Here is a 21,115-nt window from a genome sequence, read left to right on the forward strand (position 1 = left end):
TCAACTATAGAGAAAAGTAAAACGATTACATCTGCAGGGGAATGGATAGACTGGAGGTCATTGTGTTAAGTGAAATAAGCCAGATGTAGACAAATTTCCCACGTTCCTTCTCATATGTGAAGTCTAGATTTAAATTCATGTAGGGGGGAGGATTTGAAAGAAGAAAGTATAACAGAATATATGTGACATGAAAACAGAAGGACTGTTCAGGAAAAGAGAGGGAAGAACAAGGAGAGGTTAGTGAAGTGGAAGAGGTGGATGAATAAAAAAATACATACATACACATATATATATATATATATGTATATATATATATATATGCATGGAAATGCCACAAAGCATCACTTGGCCTTGTATGCTGCAATAATTAACTTTAATTATCAATGTAATGCAAACTAGAATCACCTAGGAAGCGGGTCTCAGTGAGGGATTGTGTAGATCAGCTGGTCTATGGGCATGTCTGGGGAGGCTCTCCTAATTACACACATTGAGATAGGAAGAGCCACTGTTGTGAGTGACGTCATTTGCTGGGCAGGGATTCCGACCTGTGTAAGAGTGGAGAAAGCAAGCGGAGCATTGATGTACACTCATTCCTCACTCTCCTTCCTGGCCACTGATGTGATGTGACCAGCTCCCTCAAGCTTCCGCTGCTGTGACTTCTCTGCTGTCTCTGATATGATGTGCTATAATCTGGAAATGTGAGAAAAAGGAATCCCCTTTCCCCTAAGTTACTTCTGTCACAGCAACGAGAAGGGAAATCAGGTCAGAAATTAGAACGTATAAGTTTGATTTTTCTTTTTTAAGATGGAGGAGAAACAGCAGTCCTTAGACTTTCTGACCACACACTTCAAAGTTGCCCATGGACTTCCAGCAGTGCCATGAGGCATAGGCTACTGCAATGCTGTGCTTACAATTTCTGCATCAAACAAATAGCAAAGATTTTGTATAAAGGGCTATGTTTGTTATCTACTTCTTTACCCTAATAAGTCAAATTTAGACTAAACAAGAGCTGACCAGGAGCCTCCCACTATTGTGGATCACTCATCCAAACCTCAAATTTTATGCAAAATATCTGAAGGCTAGGATAAAATCCAAACTTAGCATGATGATTTCTAGTACTAGTACACACCTATATTATTTTCAATGCAAAGACCTGTTCATGTATGTGCATGTATGTGTGTGTGCATACACCTCTGGGGATATTGAGGATGGAAAGACAGAAGGAGGGGAAAATGATGTATCCTTCCCTCATGCTGACATTCAAGTTAAGAATTCTAGATAAAGAGAAAGAACTAACATTTTTTGAGTGTGGATTAACTACCAGCTACTGCACAGGCATCCTCTATTATCACACATGCAGATTACCTCTCAAGTTGAGGTTCAGAGAACATCAAGAGCTTACCCAAAGTCAAACATCTGAACAGTGACAAAGACAGTCTTTATGCCTGCCTGCCTGATGTCAAACAATAGGGCACTGAAGAGAAATGGGATGCTACAAAGGACTACTCTAAGCTGCACCCAACATTTGATAAGGAATAGGATGCTAAAAGAGAACCACAAATTGATGAAGAGAACAGTGGGCTGCTTCCTATAGCACACACAGAGTTACAGGATTATCTTTTTTGTGTGTGCATTTTTAATACTGCTGTTTTTCCTTATGGATATAAAACTTCCTTTTTTTTTTTTTTCCAAGCAGGGTTTCACTATATGGCTCATCTTGACCTCAGACTTATGATCCTCAGCTTCTTGAATCCCAAGATCGTGTGTTTGTGTGTGTGTGTGTGTGTGTGTGTGTGTGTGTGTGTGTGTGTGTGTGACTATGCCTCATTCTGCTACTATCCTAATTTTAAAAGAATCTGCAGTAGAGTATGTTGTTTTAGGACAACAGTATTAAAAAAATCAAAAGACATGATAACAAATGGTAGCAAAGGTGTGGGGAAGCTGGATCCCTTGTATACTGCTGGCAAGAGTGTAAAGCAGTAGAACTGGTCTTGAAGCCTTAAGTTCCTTTAAGGCTGAGCTCAACAATTCCACTTCCAGTTGTGTAACCAAGAGTGCTGTGACCTATGTCTGTACAACAACCGCATATGAGCATTCATACCACGTTCGTTGTCACAGTCAACAACGGAAGAAGCACTGATAAGTAGAAACCCATGACCTGACAAGTGGCAAACAATATGTGGCTATCCACACAATGGAGTACAGCTCAGCAATAAAAAGAAATGATGTGTTGAGACCCAGAATCATATGGGCGGGCAGGGGGATGGTACAATAAGGGAAAGTAGACCATCAAGTCACAAAGATCACATGTGATTCCATTTAGTGCCAATGTACAGAATAGGCAAATTGATAGGCAGAAGTAGATCATTGGTTGCTAGGACCTGGATGCTCGAGGTGTGTTGGAAGGGAGATGAAAACTACAGTGAGGAAGGTTCCACTGTGGGGGGTGATGAAAATATCCTAACATTTATTGAGGTGGTGGTGACTGCATTACTTTGTCAATGAAAAAAAAAACAATGACAGCTATACTTTAATGAACAAACTGTATTGTGTGTGGGCTACATGGCCATAAAGCCGTTGTCTATTTGTGTTTAGAAAACTGTATAATGACAAACACAAACAAATTATGTAACTTGTATACTCTTAGTAATATGTACTTAGTGATTGTACCAAAGTACGTGATGATTGTTTTGAAATCATTCTGGTTAATTTAAACTCAACTATGTCTTTTTGGTGTCCATTATCAGAAAGTATGTTGATTTTGCACAATATAACCTGAAGTATGCCTCAGATTAAACTGTCTTGGAGTTGAATACTTATGTCTGCTGATAACCTAAAAGGCTGCGCAGCCCTACTGTGCTGAGTCCCACCCATACAACATCCAACAGAACAAACTGCCAAAAACTGTGATTAGCTGACAATGCAGAAAGTTCCAGTGGGATTCAGAGCTACCCTCAAATGAAGATGTCCCTCACAGGACCCTGATATGTAGGAAAAGAAGACAGTCTCTTTCTTCTTTACAGGGAAGTTCCCAAGAGCAAGTCCTGGCAACACTGATAGCTACATTTGAGTTCAAGTGGAACTGTGTAGGGAGGCAGACATGAATGTATCCCAGAGTTCAAATGAAATTTAGTATCTGTGGTTATGGAGGGAAAGGTGGAAGGACTAAATCCACATCAGAATTTGAGATCCAGCTGAAGAAGTGTCCTGATGTAGCTGGTTTTAAAGAACATCTAGAAGGCACCTGAATACTGAATGTTCTGGAAAAAAAAAATAAGGTATTGATATGCTGGCTCAAACAGCATATAAGTTATCTCCACATACAAGTTTCCCACAACTAGACTACACAACACATTAATATAACTGTCTCTAGACCTGTGGTGCCTCCCCACCACCCCAAGCTTTCTCCAGAGAACAGAAACCTCACAAGAACACTTTAGACAAGATGGGGGTGGGATTCAGGGTGTTACAGATGATAGGCCCAGATGCATACCTTAGAACACATGTACTGAAGTCTATGGCAACAAAACTCAAATGAGCCTTGGGCATGGGGAAGGCTGGTCCAGAGGGAAAGTAAAGGAAAACTGGAAAATACCAGTCAAGGCTTAGGGACTCAAAGATGTCAAGTGAGCACCTGTCTCCAATCACGGAGGGCTGGATCTGGCTGTTCTTTCAGAGTAATGTCAGTCCGCAAGAATTCGAAGTGTGACTTGAAGCATGGCAGAAGCTTGTGCGGTGCTCTCTAATGAGAGGAAAACTAGCACTTTTGTCTGTCTTAGAAGGAAAAACGCACACATTTTTCTACCTTACTTCATTTCCGTAACAATTGTGGATGGAGAAGTATGGCCTTAAGGAACCAAGGGCTGCAGGAACCTGCAGCGAGTGATGTGATTCAACCCTGACTTTAAATCCTGTTTTCTTGACAACGTTTGCCTTTCTGAGTTGACAGTTAAGAACTTGTAGAATGAAAGACAGCTCATCTTCATTTTTAAAATGCATATGTGTTCTGCCTACATGTAAGTTTGTATACCACGTGTGTGTGTGTGTGTGTGTGTGTGTGTGTGTGTGTGTGTGTGTGTGTGTGTGTTGCCACAGAGGCCAGAAGAGCCACTGGCACCAGAAGTTTCAGATGGCTGTGAGCTGCCATGTAGGTTCAAGTAACTGAACCAGAGTCCTCTGTAATAGTAAGTGCTCTTAACTGCTGAGCCATCTCTTCAGCCCAAAGGACTGATATTTTGATGGAGAATTTGAAAATAATTACAAAACTTAGTCAACCAGAGGTAATATACTAAGATAATAAAAAAGAATGCACCAGGGGTTTGAGTACCCTTAGTGGCAGAGCCTTCACAAGAAAGACAACAGGAGAAATACTAGTCAAATTAAGATAGCAGTAACGTGTTTTATCTAGTCACAAACACTTGCAGGGTCTGCCTGTGTTACCGTCAGCACTTATGAAGGATGTATAAAAAGATAAGGACCTGGGGATTTGAGAACTGAACCTCTCTTGACATTACTCAGGTTGTATTACGTACTATGCAAATGTGAAAAGCCTGTGATGTGCTCCCACAGGAGCCACTGCTTGCCATAAGCAATAACTACGCAAGACGGAGAGGAAGGTTATAGCAACATCGACTTTTCTCACACAATTCACAAAGACAAGACCATGGAAGCTGTAGTTGGCTTTGCTACTTGCCTGAGATTAGCATTCGTCCATGCATCTTCCACTTGAGATGTCTGGGCGAATCTTCCAACTATTCCTTCCCTACTTACCATGGACACTGACCTTATCTAAACCCTTAGAATGATGTAAGGCAACAGAAAATGAATTGTCCCTACCCTGCAACATCCTAACGCCAGGGATGCTCTGCTCTAGAAATTTCTCTGAATTTGTCACCAAGAATATTCACCGCACAAAAGCACCTGTAGGTTACCACCATTAAAGGAGGAAATTCGGGGCCTATTCCTGTGTGAGGTCTTGGTCCATCAGCTACCAGGTGTAAGCAATATGGGACAAAGTGGCCCAAGTTGTAACCTATCCTCCACCAGTAATGAGGTAACCTTCACTGAGGGCTTCCTCTTCCTGGATGGAGAGCTCTGTTTCTCTGCTGTTCAAAGTGAAGAGCACAGAAATGACCACCCACAAAGACTGCCCCACCTCTGCAAGCTTCGCCCAGTGACTCCCCTGCAAATACCTGTTTCTTGGTCACAGTGCCATCCACGGGGTCCACATATTCAAAGCTGTCTGTCTTCGCAACACTGTAAATGTGGCTCCCCACAGCAAACTGCTGGCCAATGAAAGACTTGTCTGTAACCAGGGCCTCCAGATCCCTCATGATGTAATACGTTGCCTTGGGCTCCAGTCCCTCGTAGTCAAACCTGTTGGAGGAGGGCAGGACATGGGCAAAACAAAACCCAGTCAGAGGACCAGCAACTGGGTGCACTCTCCCATGGGTCTAGTTCCAGGAGATTAAAAAAAAAAAAAAAAAAAAAAAGCGTGTTTAACAGGCCTTGCTTTCTCCTCACAGCCTATCCAATGCTGTCTCCACATGGAGCCCAGGGACCTTGTCAAACCCAAATTATGTTGCTCCTTTCTTATAAGGCCCTCCCTAAGTTCTTACCATGTTGAGAACAAAACTTAAAACCTCAACAGCAGTCTGTTATGCACCATGGGATTCAACCCTGCCCCCTTCTTAGCTTGATCTGCACTGACTTTGTCCCACTCTTAGCTTGATCTGCACTGACTTTGTCCCACCCCAGCCACCGTGGCTCCCACACGTCAGTCCTTGGCAACACCTCGCCCACTCCACTCCTAGACTTCTTTGTGCCTGGCTCATCCTGTTCTTTTAAAAAGTGACACCCTTGAGCATCCATCCATCCAAGTGGCTTCCCCTTTTCCCCTTGCCTGTCACCACCTGCACATTTTCTTTTTGCACTGTCTTATGGATTTCCACGGGCTTATTTCTGTATTTGTTTACTTTTAGTCTGTCTTTGCCCTCCAGGATGTGAGTGCAAGAGGGCACAGACCTTAGCTCTCTAATTCTCTGCTGTTTCTGGAGCTAGGTAAGTAGTGTGGGATGAGGAATCAATGGGGGAAGGGGTCAAAGAGAGAAGGAGAAAATGAACTGTGTGTACTAGAAAAATCCCTGGAGAAACGTCACAGTTGTTCTATTGAAAAATGTCTTCCTAGCCACAAGCATCAGGACTGGGGTGGGGATCAGAAGAAATTAAAAGACTGAAAATTATTCTTTCCCTGTTGATCTTGGAGTTTGAAATAGGATGATGCGCAGCACACAGCTGGCACAATGCCAGGCATCAGAACTTTTTTTTTTTAATCTGTTCAATGGTTTGTTTGTTTTTTCCTTAGTCACTCATATAAAAAATGTGCCTCTCCAAACATCAGATAATTGTCTCCAAATCCAACTGGCATACCACGGCGGGGATGGCTATTTGCAAATGGAGCCAGAGGAGGGGCAACTGAGCCCGAGTGACTTCACTAGGCCTTCATATCTGGGCCTCTTGCCACATAGAGAATGCTCAGAGTGAGGCGAAAGATGGAAGCCCTCAATAGTTTCCACTACTTTTATCAACTTGAGGGTTTGAAAGACATTCATTGAACATCAGAACACTTGCCAAAATTGGGAGCATGAAACAATATCTCAGCTGGCACATCCTTTTCTTCCTCCTACTCCAGGTCTTTCTTCAGAAACAGCAACAGGAAAACCCTATCACTGTCAGTAGTTGTGTTCAGACATAGGATTCTCATTGGAGAAAGCCACTGTAGGAGGGAAAGACCCATCTTAGGGCCGGGCATGGAAGTACCTACTTGTATTTCCAGTACTCAAGAGGCTCAGGCAAGAGAATTAAATATGAGTTCAAGGCCAGCCTGCCTCCAGAGTAAGATTCTAATGAATGAATGAATGAATGAATGAAGCAATCAAGCAAGCAAGCAAGCAAGGTAACCAGAAAGAGGCAGGAAGATGAACAAGACAGGAGAGAGTTCAAGCCAAAAGCTCAAAACTTAAGAACATTTGCCAAGGGCTGGAGAGATGGCTCAGAGGTTAAGAGCACTGCCTGCCCTTCCAAAGGTCCTGAGTTCAATTCCCAGCAACTACACAGTGGCTCACAACCATCTGTAATAAGATCTGATGCCCTCTTCTGGTGTACATATGTGTGTATATGATAAATCAATAATTAAAAAAAAAAAAAAAAAAAGAACATTTGCCAATGAGGAAGACCACGTTGAGTCTAAGGCCGAGATCATGTCCAAGCACATGGCCTTCCTAGTAGTCATGTTCATATACAAGGGATTCCTGAAGCCACCCTCTGCTCTCCTTCTTCTCCTCCCATTCTTTCCTCCAGCCTGATGGCCCCTCCGGTCACCACAGCCAGCACCACATCTTCAAGGAGTACAAACTCTTTAAGTAGAGAACTGCTTCTCGGGTTTACCCAGACAAAGAACATTCGGAGACTCTTCTCAGCCTCAACTTTAGTCCCAGTATTAGTGACCCTGAAATTGTTCTACGATTTCCTCCCTGCCAAGAAAATTGTCAGCCGAAAAAAATCACTTCTTTCCAGATCCCTCCCCCCCCCACCTGACTTGCTGTTTCCTGGGGGTGGCAGGAGATATGTGTCTTCCGCTGTACCTGCTCCCTACTCCCTTCTGAATCTGTGTGACCTCTTTAGACAGAAATTTGAAATACAGTTCAACATCCTGCAAGAAATTAAATCTCCATTGCACAGCGTTCTCTAATATGGTGTTGTTATGAAGAGAGCAATTAGCATTACAAGTTCCTGGCCACAAAACATGAAGTATATTATAAATATACTTATCATTACACCATTTCTTCAAAACATTGGCAGGAACCTAGATAGACATCCCACAAATTATAGAGAGAACATCTCTGACTTAGAGTAATCCCTCAGCTAGCCAGCAAGCACAATATATATTTTTTTTTTTATCAGATTGGAATCTTTATAAGATCTTCATACGGCAGAAGACTTTCACAAGCGTATTAGTCTTTGAATATAAATTAAACAAATCTATAAATGAAATTCCCCAAGAATCAGGGGTGTGTGGCCCATGTTAGAAACACTGAAAACCAAGACAAGGTCCTACCTTAGAAATTTCTGTTTTATGACTTAATAAATAATGTGCTGGTTTATTTATTGTCACATCCCTAGTCTTTTTAACTAACCAGGGATCAAAGCTATTATGATGGCTGCTGTCTGTATTTCCCAGAACATTGCAGTCCTTTAAAGTTTAATAAGCACCACCACGGTCCTTCTTATTCTCTGGTATTTATCGAAGTAAATGGCTTCTCAAAAGAAGAAACAATCACCATATAAGGGAAAAGTCTAAAGTTCTTTGCCCCTTGAGCCCTTGAAACTCAACTGAGCACCCAAAGCTGATAGTTACACACAAACAGAGCAGCATGAGTCACAATCTCTGTCCTTGACACAGAGTCCGAAGCTACCTGAATGTCCCCTTTTCCCACACATAGTTGCCCATAGTCACCAATTTTTCTGCCACCCAGTCCCCTAAGCATGGCATGATACTAGGTACACACACAACGGACACACACCCAGGTAGCATAACCTTAGAATGTTCTTACTCTTTGATACTTCAACAACAGGAAATGAGTAGACCAGCTATCCTGAGTTCTGGCCCACTATTCTTTCATTTGCTCCATCAGAGGTACTATCCCTCTTCTCTGTGTGTCTTCTCATGAGGTTAAACCTCTAGTGAAAATCAGGGGTTGCTGAGCCACGTGGGCCATACAAAGGGTCAGAATCCTTTTGGCTATTAGTATGGAGAGTAGACCCATCTTGGGAGACGACTCCAAAAGCACCAAACTGTGGACTTCTGTGTGTGGTCACGCCTTAAAAAGATGGATGTGGAACAAACAAGAAATGTGTCTATTTTGTCTACAGGACTCAGAGCTCCCGTGGATCACAGGGGATTTCTTAAAGCTCTGCGTTTTGATACCCTCTTGGCATGACAACTCTCTTTGCCTTCTGTGAAAAGATTAGGGAGAGATGTCACCAGGGCAAGTAAAATCTGCCCTTTCACTTTAGTAGCCCTTGATACTACTCCCAAAGGTACGGCCACAGCCCTCCTCTTGAATTCTAGCCCATCAGTTTTCGAGACCATCTCTAACAGAAGTTCTCAAGACACATGCAGACACCCTAACCCTTCTCACCTGCAGTAGTAGTGGCGGCCATATTTGGCCCAATGATCTCTAACAATTTCCTCCACGCTCTGTTTCCGGGCAGCAATAATGGACAGCCAGACCAAGACAGCCCAGAGGCCATCTTTCTCCCGGAGGTGATCAGAGCCTAAGGCAAAAAGAGAGATTCTGTTGAGGGTTCTATCTTGGTGAACGCAAAGGGACTTAATTCCAATAATGGTGTTCTTAAAACCAAAGACATGGGAAGGGAGAAACAGAGCCCCAGGCTGCATAGACGCGGCGCCCCAGGCTGGCTTATACTGCTGAGAAGTACACAGATGCATTTGAAAGTGAAGAAGCAGAAAGGGACTCTGCAGCGCAGTTCTCACTGGAAGCACAGCCCTGACAGCACCTTCGCATTGGATACCTGGTATCTGTGACCCAGAGAGTGCATTTCCACCGATCAAACCAGCCAGCTTGTGCTGAACCATTATGGCAACCCTAGAGCCTACATGCAGTTGTGAAGGTCAGGCTCAATCAGCTGATCACACCTGAGACTGAGAGACATCAGGGCGATGAAACACACACAGACATGTAGAGTAGAAGGCATCCAAACCACAGCACAGCAAACCCAAAGTCCCGGAGGCCGGAGTGACTGAAAGGCTGAAAAGAGACCCAGTTCTCATTGTGGCCCTCATACAATAACTCATGCCGCCTAAATGGGGAGCCCACTGCACCACATGGACCCGCGAGCTTGTGCTGCAGAGGCACTGAGCATCTGCCTCCTGGCCAGGCACATGCTTTCTCTGAAGTGGACAAAGCCCTGAATTGAAAGGAACATGTTACAGTGTGAGAAAAACATGAGGAAGGCTTTGGAATGAGGATCCCAACAAACCTCTGCTGCCTGCCAGGTGTGGACCGTCATTTTGAAGTTACTACTCCTTCCGGGCCTCAGATGCACATCTGTAATACGAGGCATCACCAATCTGAAAATCCTGTTTAGACAGTAGGAGAGTGGTGCATGTCTGTATACCCTGAAACTCAGTCAACTGAGGCAGCATTGAAAGCTTAAAGTCAGCCTGGGTAACACAGCAAGGCCATGTCTTTTAAAAGGCAGTGACAGGAGGCACATCCTAAAGACCAATTTTGCATGTTCAGGTCCTGCCTTAGCTACTTCTGTTTGCTATACTTGTCTATAATACAACAGCAATAATAGCCTTTATCTACACTATGGCTTCTTCTGGGATTATCAACTAAATACCCATATATATTAAGTATTTGGAAGTAACTGAGATGCCACAGTGGTTGTGGCTGAGGGTAATGCTCATAAGGTGCCTACAATGCTGATTCCTCAGTGCTTGCTTTAAAACAAATTAGTCTGTTATTAACATGAGCCTCTCTTTTTCCTCTTCTTCTTCTTCTTCTTCTTCTGCTGCTGCTGCTTTTGCTTCTCCTCCTCCTTCTCTTCTTCTTCTTCCTCCTCCTCCTCCTCCTTTTCCTTTTTCCTTTTTCTCCTCCTCCTCCTCCTTCTCCTCCTCCTCCTTCTGACTCTAGTGGTAGCAACACCTTAATAACTGAGACTAGGGGGTTGGGGAGGCTATAGAGATGGCTCAGGGGTCAAGAACACTGGGTGCTCTTCCAGAGGACCTGAGTTCAATTCCCAACGCTCACATAGCAGCTCAGAACTGCCTGTAACTCTATGTTCAGGGGATCTGACACCATTACACAGACATACACACAGGCAAAACCACTAATACACATAAAATAAAAATAAATAGTTTAGAACAAAAAAAGTGAACTGAGACTGAGACCAGAAACGGACCATCTCTTACTGCAACCAGGCAGTGATAATGGACAAGCTCACTCTTAATTTTTTTTCTTAATTTTTTAAAGATTCATTTATTTGTGGTGTTGGGTTTTTTTTTTTTTTTTTTTGGTTTGTTTTTGTTTTTGTTTTTGTTTTAAGACAGGTTTCTCTGTGTAGCTCTGGCTGGCCCAGGACTTGTCTTGTAGACTAGGTGCCCTGAGCTCACAGAGATCCACCTGCCTCTGCCACCCAAGTGCTGGAATTAAAGGCATGTGCTACTAGTCCCAGCTTCACTCTTGATTTTAAGGTGATTGTGAAACAGACACAGAAAATCAACAAAACAGACCCATGCCACAGAACTCTTAAGACCTTAAAATGGGGCCAAATGGTTCCTTAGTTGAGTTAATAATCATCTGTGAAGACTAAAGTTGAAAGAGCAGACTGTTGACCTTTTGTTGCTCTGCCTACAGCACTGAAAAATGTGGCCAGAGAGGGCAGCAAAGTAATTTAAGTCAATAGGAAAAAGAGTCACATTTTTAGTCTTTAGTTCTTAAAACGCACTGATCAACAATCTGCCAGTGACACTGTTGGCTATCCCACTGTGGCTGGCTCAGGGTTAAGAAGACTCTGGATATTAATCAACACACCATAAAGAGACACTTCTCAGCCAGTGAGTTCTTCATCCTGCTACAAAGAAGAAGGAAGAAAAAAGAAGAAGAAGAAGAACTACTTTGGAAGACTCAGGCTTAGCAATATGGCCAGCTGCCAAAACAACAAGGCTAGGAAACCCTGCCCAGTGCAATCATCTCAAACCCTCTTGTCCTTTTATAGCTGCAGTGGGGGGGGGGGGGGGTGAGGGGAGAAGTCACTTTTACTTACTGCCTGGAGAAAAATACCCTTTTGTCTAAAACAAGGGCTTTGCATACCTTGGATCTCCAGCTGGATCACATTACCAGAGATAGAACCATTAGATGCTATTAAGTCCTTAAGATAAGATGTCAGAATTTAGTGGCACAGAGACACAGAGTTCTTTTAGATGGATAAACCCACCCTGGTCATCTGCAGATAACGCATAATAAATTGTGAGCTGGCCTGGACATCTTTGCCAACAGGGCCAACAGTTGCCAAGAATCATAAGGGGCCAGTGATCAAGTGAAGTTAGCTGTGCTCTCTAGTTCGTTGAGGAATTGAGAGACAAGAAATGATGCTGTGATTACTCAGATGTTTCCATTGGATAATGGCAGTGCTCAGTGGGGATGGAGTCCCTTAGCACATCTGTAAGGCAAGTGGACCCCAGTGCCCTATCAGTGTCAGGTAAGTTGTGTAAGGAATATGAATACACAAAGAAGCAGGCAGTTTTCTACAAGCCTACTATAAACAAGGGGAAATGTTCACACACACACATTTTTTATTATTTATTTATTTATTCACTTTATATCCTGGTCACAGCCCTCTTCCTCCTCTCCTCCCAGCCCCACCATCCTTCTCTCTTCCCCCATCCCCCCTCTCCTATTTCTCAGAAAAGGGGAGACCCCTACCCATTGGCCCCAGATCATCAGTTGCAAAGCACTTTTCTTTTGAGGCCAGTGAACCATAAGCCACATCCCAAACCAGCAACTGTCAAGCGGAAAATAATAATAGCCAGAAAGCATCTGAACAAATGTTCAGTCTCACTGCAGTCAAAGAGAAGCCAGTGGAGCCAGGCAGCATTTGGAGGCTGTCACACCAGCCAAAGCTGGCTCGAAAAGGAACTGTCCCAGCAATGACAAAGCACCAATGTAGACAAGGGCAGTCTTGTCCAGTAGATTGACAATAATGACCAAAAGCCTTAACGTCCAGTAGCCTTTGGACTCTGCTGTCCTCTTTCTTAGCCTTTACTCTTATAGATACACACTCATAGAAATAACCTATAGGGAAAAAATTAGGAAAATAAATATTCATTGTTGAACAACAGAGTAATTGTGAAACAGCCAAAAAAAAAAAAAAAAAAAAAAACCTCTTGTATAAACAAAATATTAAGCAAAAGTCTTCGGGGACATAGAGTGATGCTCATGAAATTTTAATAAATGGAAAAATTATTTTAATGAAAATAATAATGAGTATATTCTTGTGGCAAACACATGGACATATGTTGGGGCAGAGGTGGACAAGAGAACTGCTAACAACCCTTATATATTTCCAGAACGTTGGGACTGGTTGCTTTTCTTCTCTGCCTCTTGTTTTACTTCTACAATAAACATGTATGTATTATTTTCAAATTTTTAAACTTTAAATTTGTCAGTGATGCATAGAAATTTAGACGTGAAACAGGTATGTTCCATAATGTTGCGTGGTTGGAGTCGGCCGGGACACGGCCTTTTGAAGGTGGGCCTCTTTCACTCTGGGGCACTCACTGCCTTCGCATGGCTGGAGGGCTTAACCCTGGGGCACTGAGTAACCAGGACAATGTTTGAAGTTTGATTTCTCTAGCTTCTGGCTGGTGCTACAGCCAAGGCCTGCCATTTGTTTGGGACAAGATAAGGAGAATTTAGCCCTGACTTCAAGTCTGAGAAGTTCCATACAGTTTTCCTTCTTCCATCAGAGGCAGTGAGCCCTAACCCCCCCGCACCTCCATCTGCCCAGTGTGCCCCACAGCCATCATAGCAGAGCCCACCAGCCTTCAAGAGGCCCAGCTCCTCCCTGCCAGACTCCAGCAAAAAGCAGAACAAAAAAAGAGATCTATTTTCTTGTCAGAAATAGCACTGATCCTTCTCCACTCAAATCCAACCTGGAAAAGTTTCAAACTTTCAAGCCACATTCATTGGGCCTGTTGTGACCTCTGGGTGGGTAAAGGCAGCGCCACACAAGCTTGCTCACCTACACACAATCCTCTCAGTGGGTAAAGGCAGCACCACACAAGCCTGCTCGCCTACACGCGATCCCCAGGACCCACAGTGGAAGGGAAGAACCAAATCCCAAAGCTGTTCTTTGACCTCCACACACATGCCCCCTCCCACATTATACGTGCACACACAATCATCACCACAAAAAAAGTTCCTTACGGTCAGCTATTGTTTTAAAAATTACACGCATTATCTGTTGGCCCAGCTAGCGATCAATTAAGACACAGAGACTTGTTATATTTTAAAATAACCGTAGTTAACCTGGGGCAGGGCAGATATCAATCCTCTAAACTACCTCCCATAATGGGACAGGCATGAGATTCCTGCCTCAATCCCATGTCATCTGTTTCCAATAACTTCTATCAAGCTGCCTCCCATCCATAATCCCAAATACTTGCTAATGTTCTTCATCTGGGCCGGATTCTCCATCCACACCAGCCATGTGCTTCTCCTCCATCTGACCCATGGCGGCCTTCCTCTCTTCCCTTCAGGTCTTTCTCTTTTTCCTCTTGTCAGTCTTTCCTTTTCCCAGGATCCCTCTCTCTCCTAACCCCACCTATCTCCTTTGCCCTGACCAGGTGGGATGGATTTTTATTAAGCAAAAGTTGGGTCAGACAGCAAACAGTAATTAACATCAAAATACATCAGACCATGCCCCAACAATCAGCAATTTGCCAATACACATACTGTACTCACCAGGGAGGAAAATAGAGGGGAAAGAAATGAAGGAAAAGCAGAAGGAATTACCTCAAACAGGTAAACCAATAAAGTATCGCGTGTACATTGCTACTGAGTCAAATCAGCACTACATCTCAGGAATCCTGACTCTTAGGATTATAATATTTATTATGTTATATTATATTATATTTATTATATTATATTATGATTAAAATCTTAGTCAGTTTGGAAATCCAGGGCATGCTGCACTTGCCCCTGACACAGCATGGCTGTCAAGACTGTAACTGAACTCCAGCACAGACTAGCCATTTTCAAACCTTAATCGCAAGTGACAGTCACTAGAGAACATTAAAAATGGCCATGTTCAGGTCCCCATAGGGCCAGTCACACCAGCCATTGGGAATCCTTTCCAAGAGCTCCCTGGGTGAGTGTCACAGGCAGCCAGGTGGGGAGAGGCTGCTGAAGGAAAGGATTTGCACTCTCACACTGGGGTACAGGGCCATGTTTTCCTCCTGCTGCTCCAAGAGGAGACAAGGATACTAGCTACTGTGTTCTAGTTCAACAAGAGATGCCACTGGCCTTGTCATGGGTGTGACTCACACTCCAGGCTTGTGGTTTCTTTTTGTCCTTTGCATCTGGAAAAGTGAGGGCTTGGCCAGTTTTGGAGTGACCAATGCATGCCGGGATGCTCCCAGTTTGGGTTTGAGAAGCCTCATATCCTAAGAACCATCTAAGACCCTAGCAAAGCAGAGAAGTGTCCATCCAATAGAAAGGACCATTTGTTCAAGGAGGTTCTGGGTAATTTTCAGGAAATGTGCACAGTCAGCATGTGCCTCTGTACACACACTCTCTGGAACCCAAAATGACAGGTGGCATATACACCTATACAAGTATATATGTAAAAACCACACTACGATGACAGCAGAATTCTAGGCTGAGTGAATCCCCTTCTAACCGGAAGACACCAGGTGCCAGTCGCAGCTATTTCACACATCTTCCTTCAGATTTACAATTTGACAACCCTTTCTTATAGACAGAGGATACAGTCAAGCCATCCATGAGGTCACGCAGCTATTAAGAAACAAAGGGATTTGAATCTAGACAGCTTGGCTCCCAAAACCTATATAGACTTCCTGAGTCCTGGCATAGCACAGTGATGGCAGCCCTGGAAGAAAGCAGGTAGGAGCTGAGGCCGCCCACCTAACGATCTGGAGAATGGACTTGCGAGTCTTTCTTTTCACACTCCACATCTCAGGAGCTTCGGTCTGCTTGCTCCTAGTTCTCATCCAACTATGGTGGAATTCTCTCTGTGTTCATGCCCTCTCCTCAAGAAAGGGACTTATTTTCTTTAAACACAAGACCAGGAAGTAAAGCCTGGGGATCAAAACCCCTTTTAGATAGACTCCAGAACCTGCGAAAGAATTGCAATACATTTTATTTTGTCTATTTCTCAAACTAGTTATATTCAACTTTCTCGCATCTGGTAGGAAAGGAAGGCTTACTAAAATCAAAAACAAAAAAAACCAGTCACCTTTTAATGCTAAAAATAAGCATTCTGAAATGCACAAATGCTCATCAGTGGGAGAGCAAAGCTCAGTCTGTCTGGAGTAAGGTCAGCTACCGCCCCTCATGTCCTCTGCATTGTGGGCCCCATGATTGTAGTAATAGATGAACAATATGCAACATCCAGTGCTGCTAATGATATTTCAAACATGATCTGGCCTTTCTGATGACCGTGTAAGTACTGCCTTGCAAACTTTACAGGAGAAGGGCTAATGTCTGAAACTTCTCTTTCCTGTATCCCTGGCTTGTTTCCTAAAAGCTGTGAGGGCAGTGTTTGCTGAGAGAATAAATGAGTAACAGCATGAAGCACTGGCCCCTTCCTGAAAGTGAGGCTGGCCACAGCCAACCTATCACAATGGGAGGAACTCCACAGATCATCTGCCTGCAAAGAGCCATCTCATGAGTGAGAAGACGGAGGTGTGGAGGTGTGGAAAAGCAGAGCTGTTTTTCCAAGTCGGTAGAGCTGCACAGCAGGGGTGTCAAGATTGGTGCCAGCTCTGCCAGATCCTGGTGCTGTGCCATTTGCAGGACTCCATTCTACGAGTTATATAGAATCAATTCCATCTTCATGGGGGGAGGGGGGCGCGGAGCAAGCCTTGGGAACTGACTTACTAGCATCACTGAAACTTCAGCAGTAGGTGCTGGGGAACCCGCAAGAGTGAGTTTGAACCCTCACTTGATCAAGGTAACTTTAGCCAGTGGCTTGACCCTCCCTAAGCCACAAAACAGGGGCCATTATGCCCCCTGCCTCATTTCAGAGTGGATAATAAAGTACAGGGGTTACAAGGTGCTGTGTCTACTGCTTCAGAGACTTCCGTAAGTAATGTTTAATAGCGCTATTTTATTACCTCGCTCTGGCCTGGAGTGATGGCTCAGCTGTTAAAGGCTAGACTCACAACCAAAAATATTAACTCATTTCTATTTGGTGGACCCTCCAGGCCAGAGAATGGAGCATGTTAGCCGTTTCATGGCTAGCCAGTGGACACACTTCCCTCACAGGAACACTTTAACCCTAGAATAGCTCTCAACACACATACCCCAAACTGTTCCTGTGTCACCAAGGCTCACCAGAACAACAGAACTCTCTAAAACTTGTTCCCAACAAATCACACTCTAAACCAGGAACATCCCCAGTGACTTTCAGGCTGAAGGCCTTTCACTCAGTCACCCCATCCCCTCCTCAAAAGGCCTCTTAGTGGCTAATAATCTCCCAAAGCCCATTACGAAGGCTCAAAGCACAATATTTAGAGATTGCCTCTAAATCCCAAGGGACAAGACACCTTCTTTTAAAGTCCCTTAATAGAAACTGTGCAAAGTTATGCTCGTCCTATTGGAAGTCCTAAGCCTATGACCAATGGCCATGATCTCCCAGGCTCTAGGTCCCAGAATGCACTGGAAAGTGAGCTCAAAGGCACCAGTCCTATGTTCCCTTTACACACCACTCTTTTTTGCCACGCTCCATCACCATTCGGGGTTAACTGAGTGGTCAGTGGAACAGGTCCCACGAGAAGCCAATGGAGAGGGGTCACGTGATGGAGGCATTCTTCTCACTCCCAATGGGAGTTTTGTTTCCAAAACAGCAGGTGATGGCTTGTAGAGAACCCAGAAAGCAGTTTCAATTTTTCCAACTTTACAAGGAGGCTCTTGGAGATGTCAATCACAATGCCTCTACACTCTGCCCAACTTAGACTGAACTGCACACAGCCCATTTCTAACAGTCCTGCCAGAAACTAGTCTCCCAGCCCTGATAATGCTGTCATCACAAGCGCTCATCCACTCTGCAATTCAGCCAAGTTTAGAAGCCCTGGCTGCAGAGAAGAAAAAGCGCTGTACTCGATCATCTGAAACTCAGAGATACATCGGCCTCCTCCTCCTGCTGACTGAGCAGGACTGAAAATAGACAAATATGAAGTTAAGACCCCTTTGAAGGGAACAAACATAAACTTTGCTTCATTTGAATTGGAGAAATACAAACAGCTGGACAAAACATGGGAGAGTTAAGCCTATTCAATATTTGTGCCACAGGGCTGCTGTGAAGCCAGTCTTGAGTTAAAATGCGTGTAGCTCAGACATAGCGAGAGTAGAAGCAAAGGAGAATGACCTGAGAGTGTAACACACTGTGAAACTCCTGGGGGAACTAAAATTTCCTTACACAAAGTAACTGAAGAATAAGTCGACGATGCAAGCCACAAAACAGAGACCTCAGGATGACTGTCCCAAAGACACTGTGATTTAGTAGCACCAGGAACATCGCGAGAGCCAGAACCAGCCCACTGTTAAGCACAGCCACATCTGAGTTTGCATCAGCTGCCACATACAAGTTAGCATCATCAGCTACATGGGAAATGGTCATGTTAACAGTAAAAATTACCAATACTTTAAAATCTGACCACTAGTATGGGTTTTGGAAGGAGAGGTCTTTCTGGAAGAGCTCTATTAGCTATGAATTTGTGATGATAATGATAAGACCAAAAAAACTCACTAAAACTTTATTTTATAATTTCATATGATTGTGTTTTATCATTCTTTATTACATACTCATAACTGGGCTACATTTGTATGGTTTACCTGTATATATTTGAATTGTTCCTGTGAGCCCTCCAACAATGTTGGGATACCCATATTTCCAGATCTTAAGAAACACATCCATTTAAGAGTGAGAAAAGCACTGATGAGAGGAAGAAAGAGCAAAGTCAAACTCCTCCCTCCTTGCCTTCCCTCTTTCCCTCCATCTATCTTTCTGCTCTTCTATGGGTCTTATAAGCATTCACTTGAGACTTATGTTATGTCAAAGACTGATGGCTGAGGAAGAGAGAGATGGACCCTGTCTCTAGTGCATTTACAATATCCACATGACAGAGAAATCAGCAGACTTCAGGAAATCAGCAGGATATTGAAGACTCATGGCAAGGCAAGGAAGCCACTGGCCTCTTTTGGGGGGAGGGCTTTATTTTTTAAAATATTTTATTAATTTATTCATATTACATCTAAATTGTTAGCCCATCCCTTGTATCCTCTCATTCCTCCCTCCCTCCTGCTTCCCCCCTACTCCCCTCCCCTATGTCTGTGACTAAGGGGGACCTCCTCCCCCTGTATATGCTCATAGGGTATCAAGTCTCTTCTTGGTGACCTGTTATCCTTCCTCTGAGTGCCACCATGCCTCCCCATCAAGGGCACGTGGTCAAAAACGGGGCACCAGAGTTTGTATGAAAGTCAGACCTTACTTTCCACTCAACGGTGGAGAATGTCCTGTCCATCGGCTAGGTCTGGGTAGGGGTTCGAAGTTTACTGCCTATATTGTCCTTGGGTGCCATAGTTTGAGCAGGACCCTAGGACCCAGTTCTGCCTGTCATAATGTTCTTCTTGTAGGTTTCCAGGACCCTCTGGATCCTTCTATTTCCCTATTCTCCCATGCTTCTCTCACCTAAAGTCCCAATAGGATGTCCTCCCCTCTGACCCACTTTTCAGGTAAGTGAAGACTTTCATGGAACATGCTCCTTGGGCTAGTGTCTCGATATAAGTGAGTGTATACCATTTGTCTCTTTTTGCTTCTGGGTTAGCTCACTCATTATGATCATTTCTAGTTCAATCCATTTGTCCACAAATTTTGGGAATTCCTTGTTTTTAATAGCTCAATAGTATTCCATAGTGTAGCTGTACCACAGTTTCTTTATCCATTCTTCTACTGAGAAGCACTTAGGCTGTTTCCATGTTCTGGCTATTATGAATAAGGCAGCTATGAACATGGTTGAGCATATGTCCCTGTTGGTAGACATTAAATCAGTTAGAGAAAAAAGTGGGGAAGAGCCTGGAACACATTGGCACAGGAGACAGCTTCCTGAACAGAACACCAACAGCCCAGGCCTTAAGGTCAACAATTAATAAATGGGACCTCATGAGGCTGAGAAGCTTCTGTAAGGCAGGAGACACTGTCAACAGAACAAAGTGACAGCCTACAGACTGGGAAAAGAACTTCACCAACCCTTCATCTGACAAAGGTCTAATATCCAAAATATATAAAGAACTCAAGAAATTAAACACCACCAAACCAAATAACCCAATTGAGAAATGGGGCTCAGAACTAAACAGAGAATTCTCAACAGAGGAATATCAAATGGCTGAGAAACACTTAAAGAAATGCTCAGCCTCGCTAGTCATCAGAGAAATGCAAATCAAAACGACACTGAGATTCCATCTTACACCCATCAGAATGGCTAAGATCAAAAATTCAACTGACACCACATGCTGGCGAGGATGTGGAGAGGGAGGAACACTCCTTCATTGCTGGTGGGAATGCAAACTAGTACAGCCACTTTGGAAATCTATCTGGCACTTTCTCAGAAAACTGGGAATAGGGCTTCCTCAAGACCCAGCTATTCCACTCCTTGGAATATACCAAGAAAATGCTCTGCCACTGGCCTCTTTTTGTTATGCTAAAATCTGAGATATAAAAGCTGTCAATTCAAGAACATGATGCTGTACCCAAGAATTCACAGTGGGGAAATCTGGAGGGACAATTTGGGTGTGTGTTATTCTCAAGAGATCTTTATCCAACTCCAAATTTGCAGAAAGAGATGGCTGCATAAATGACTTAGGAGTGCCCCAACTCACTTAAACCAATGAACAAAGCTATGATTCTAGAAAGTCCAACATAGCATACTTTCTTAGAAATAATCAATGTTGTGCTGCATGGGTTTTGTTATTATTGTTATTTTGTGTGTGTGCATGTGTGTGTGTGTGGTTGTTCGTTTGTTTTCTTTTGGGCAGGTATGATAGCCTTTGCTGCTATGTAAGTGACACTATAGAATCTGGTGGTCGAGCTTGGCAACCTTCCACACAAAGGGCAGTTCTTCAGCCTTGCCTGCAATGGGACAGACTTTGGGTGAAGACTATCCGGATGCTATGAAAACAGCATGGCCTTTTGGAATATGACGCTATTATATAATGGAAAATGGAGGAACATTTTCAACAACACAAAAAATTTTTTTCTCCCAAGTTTTAGGTTTAAAAAAATTCCC

At 43.6% G+C, this 21,115-nt stretch overlaps 1 protein-coding gene across 1 annotated transcript in view; it reads right to left on the reverse strand.

The window, feature by feature from the left end:
* Positions 1-21,115, reverse strand: part of Pgm5 (phosphoglucomutase 5) — a 170,041-nt gene that overhangs the window by 37,321 nt on the left and 111,605 nt on the right. The window contains exons 8-9 of the mRNA XM_051146273.1: positions 9,201-9,336; positions 5,193-5,376 (exon numbers count right to left, since the gene is read on the reverse strand). Coding sequence (XP_051002230.1) covers positions 5,193-5,376; positions 9,201-9,336 — 320 coding nt within the window. The remainder of the gene's footprint in view (positions 1-5,192; positions 5,377-9,200; positions 9,337-21,115) is intronic.

The sequence above is a fragment of the Acomys russatus genome, chromosome 5 (genome assembly GCF_903995435.1).
Source record: "Acomys russatus chromosome 5, mAcoRus1.1, whole genome shotgun sequence".
In the NCBI taxonomy this organism is placed as follows: domain Eukaryota; kingdom Metazoa; phylum Chordata; class Mammalia; order Rodentia; family Muridae; genus Acomys; species Acomys russatus.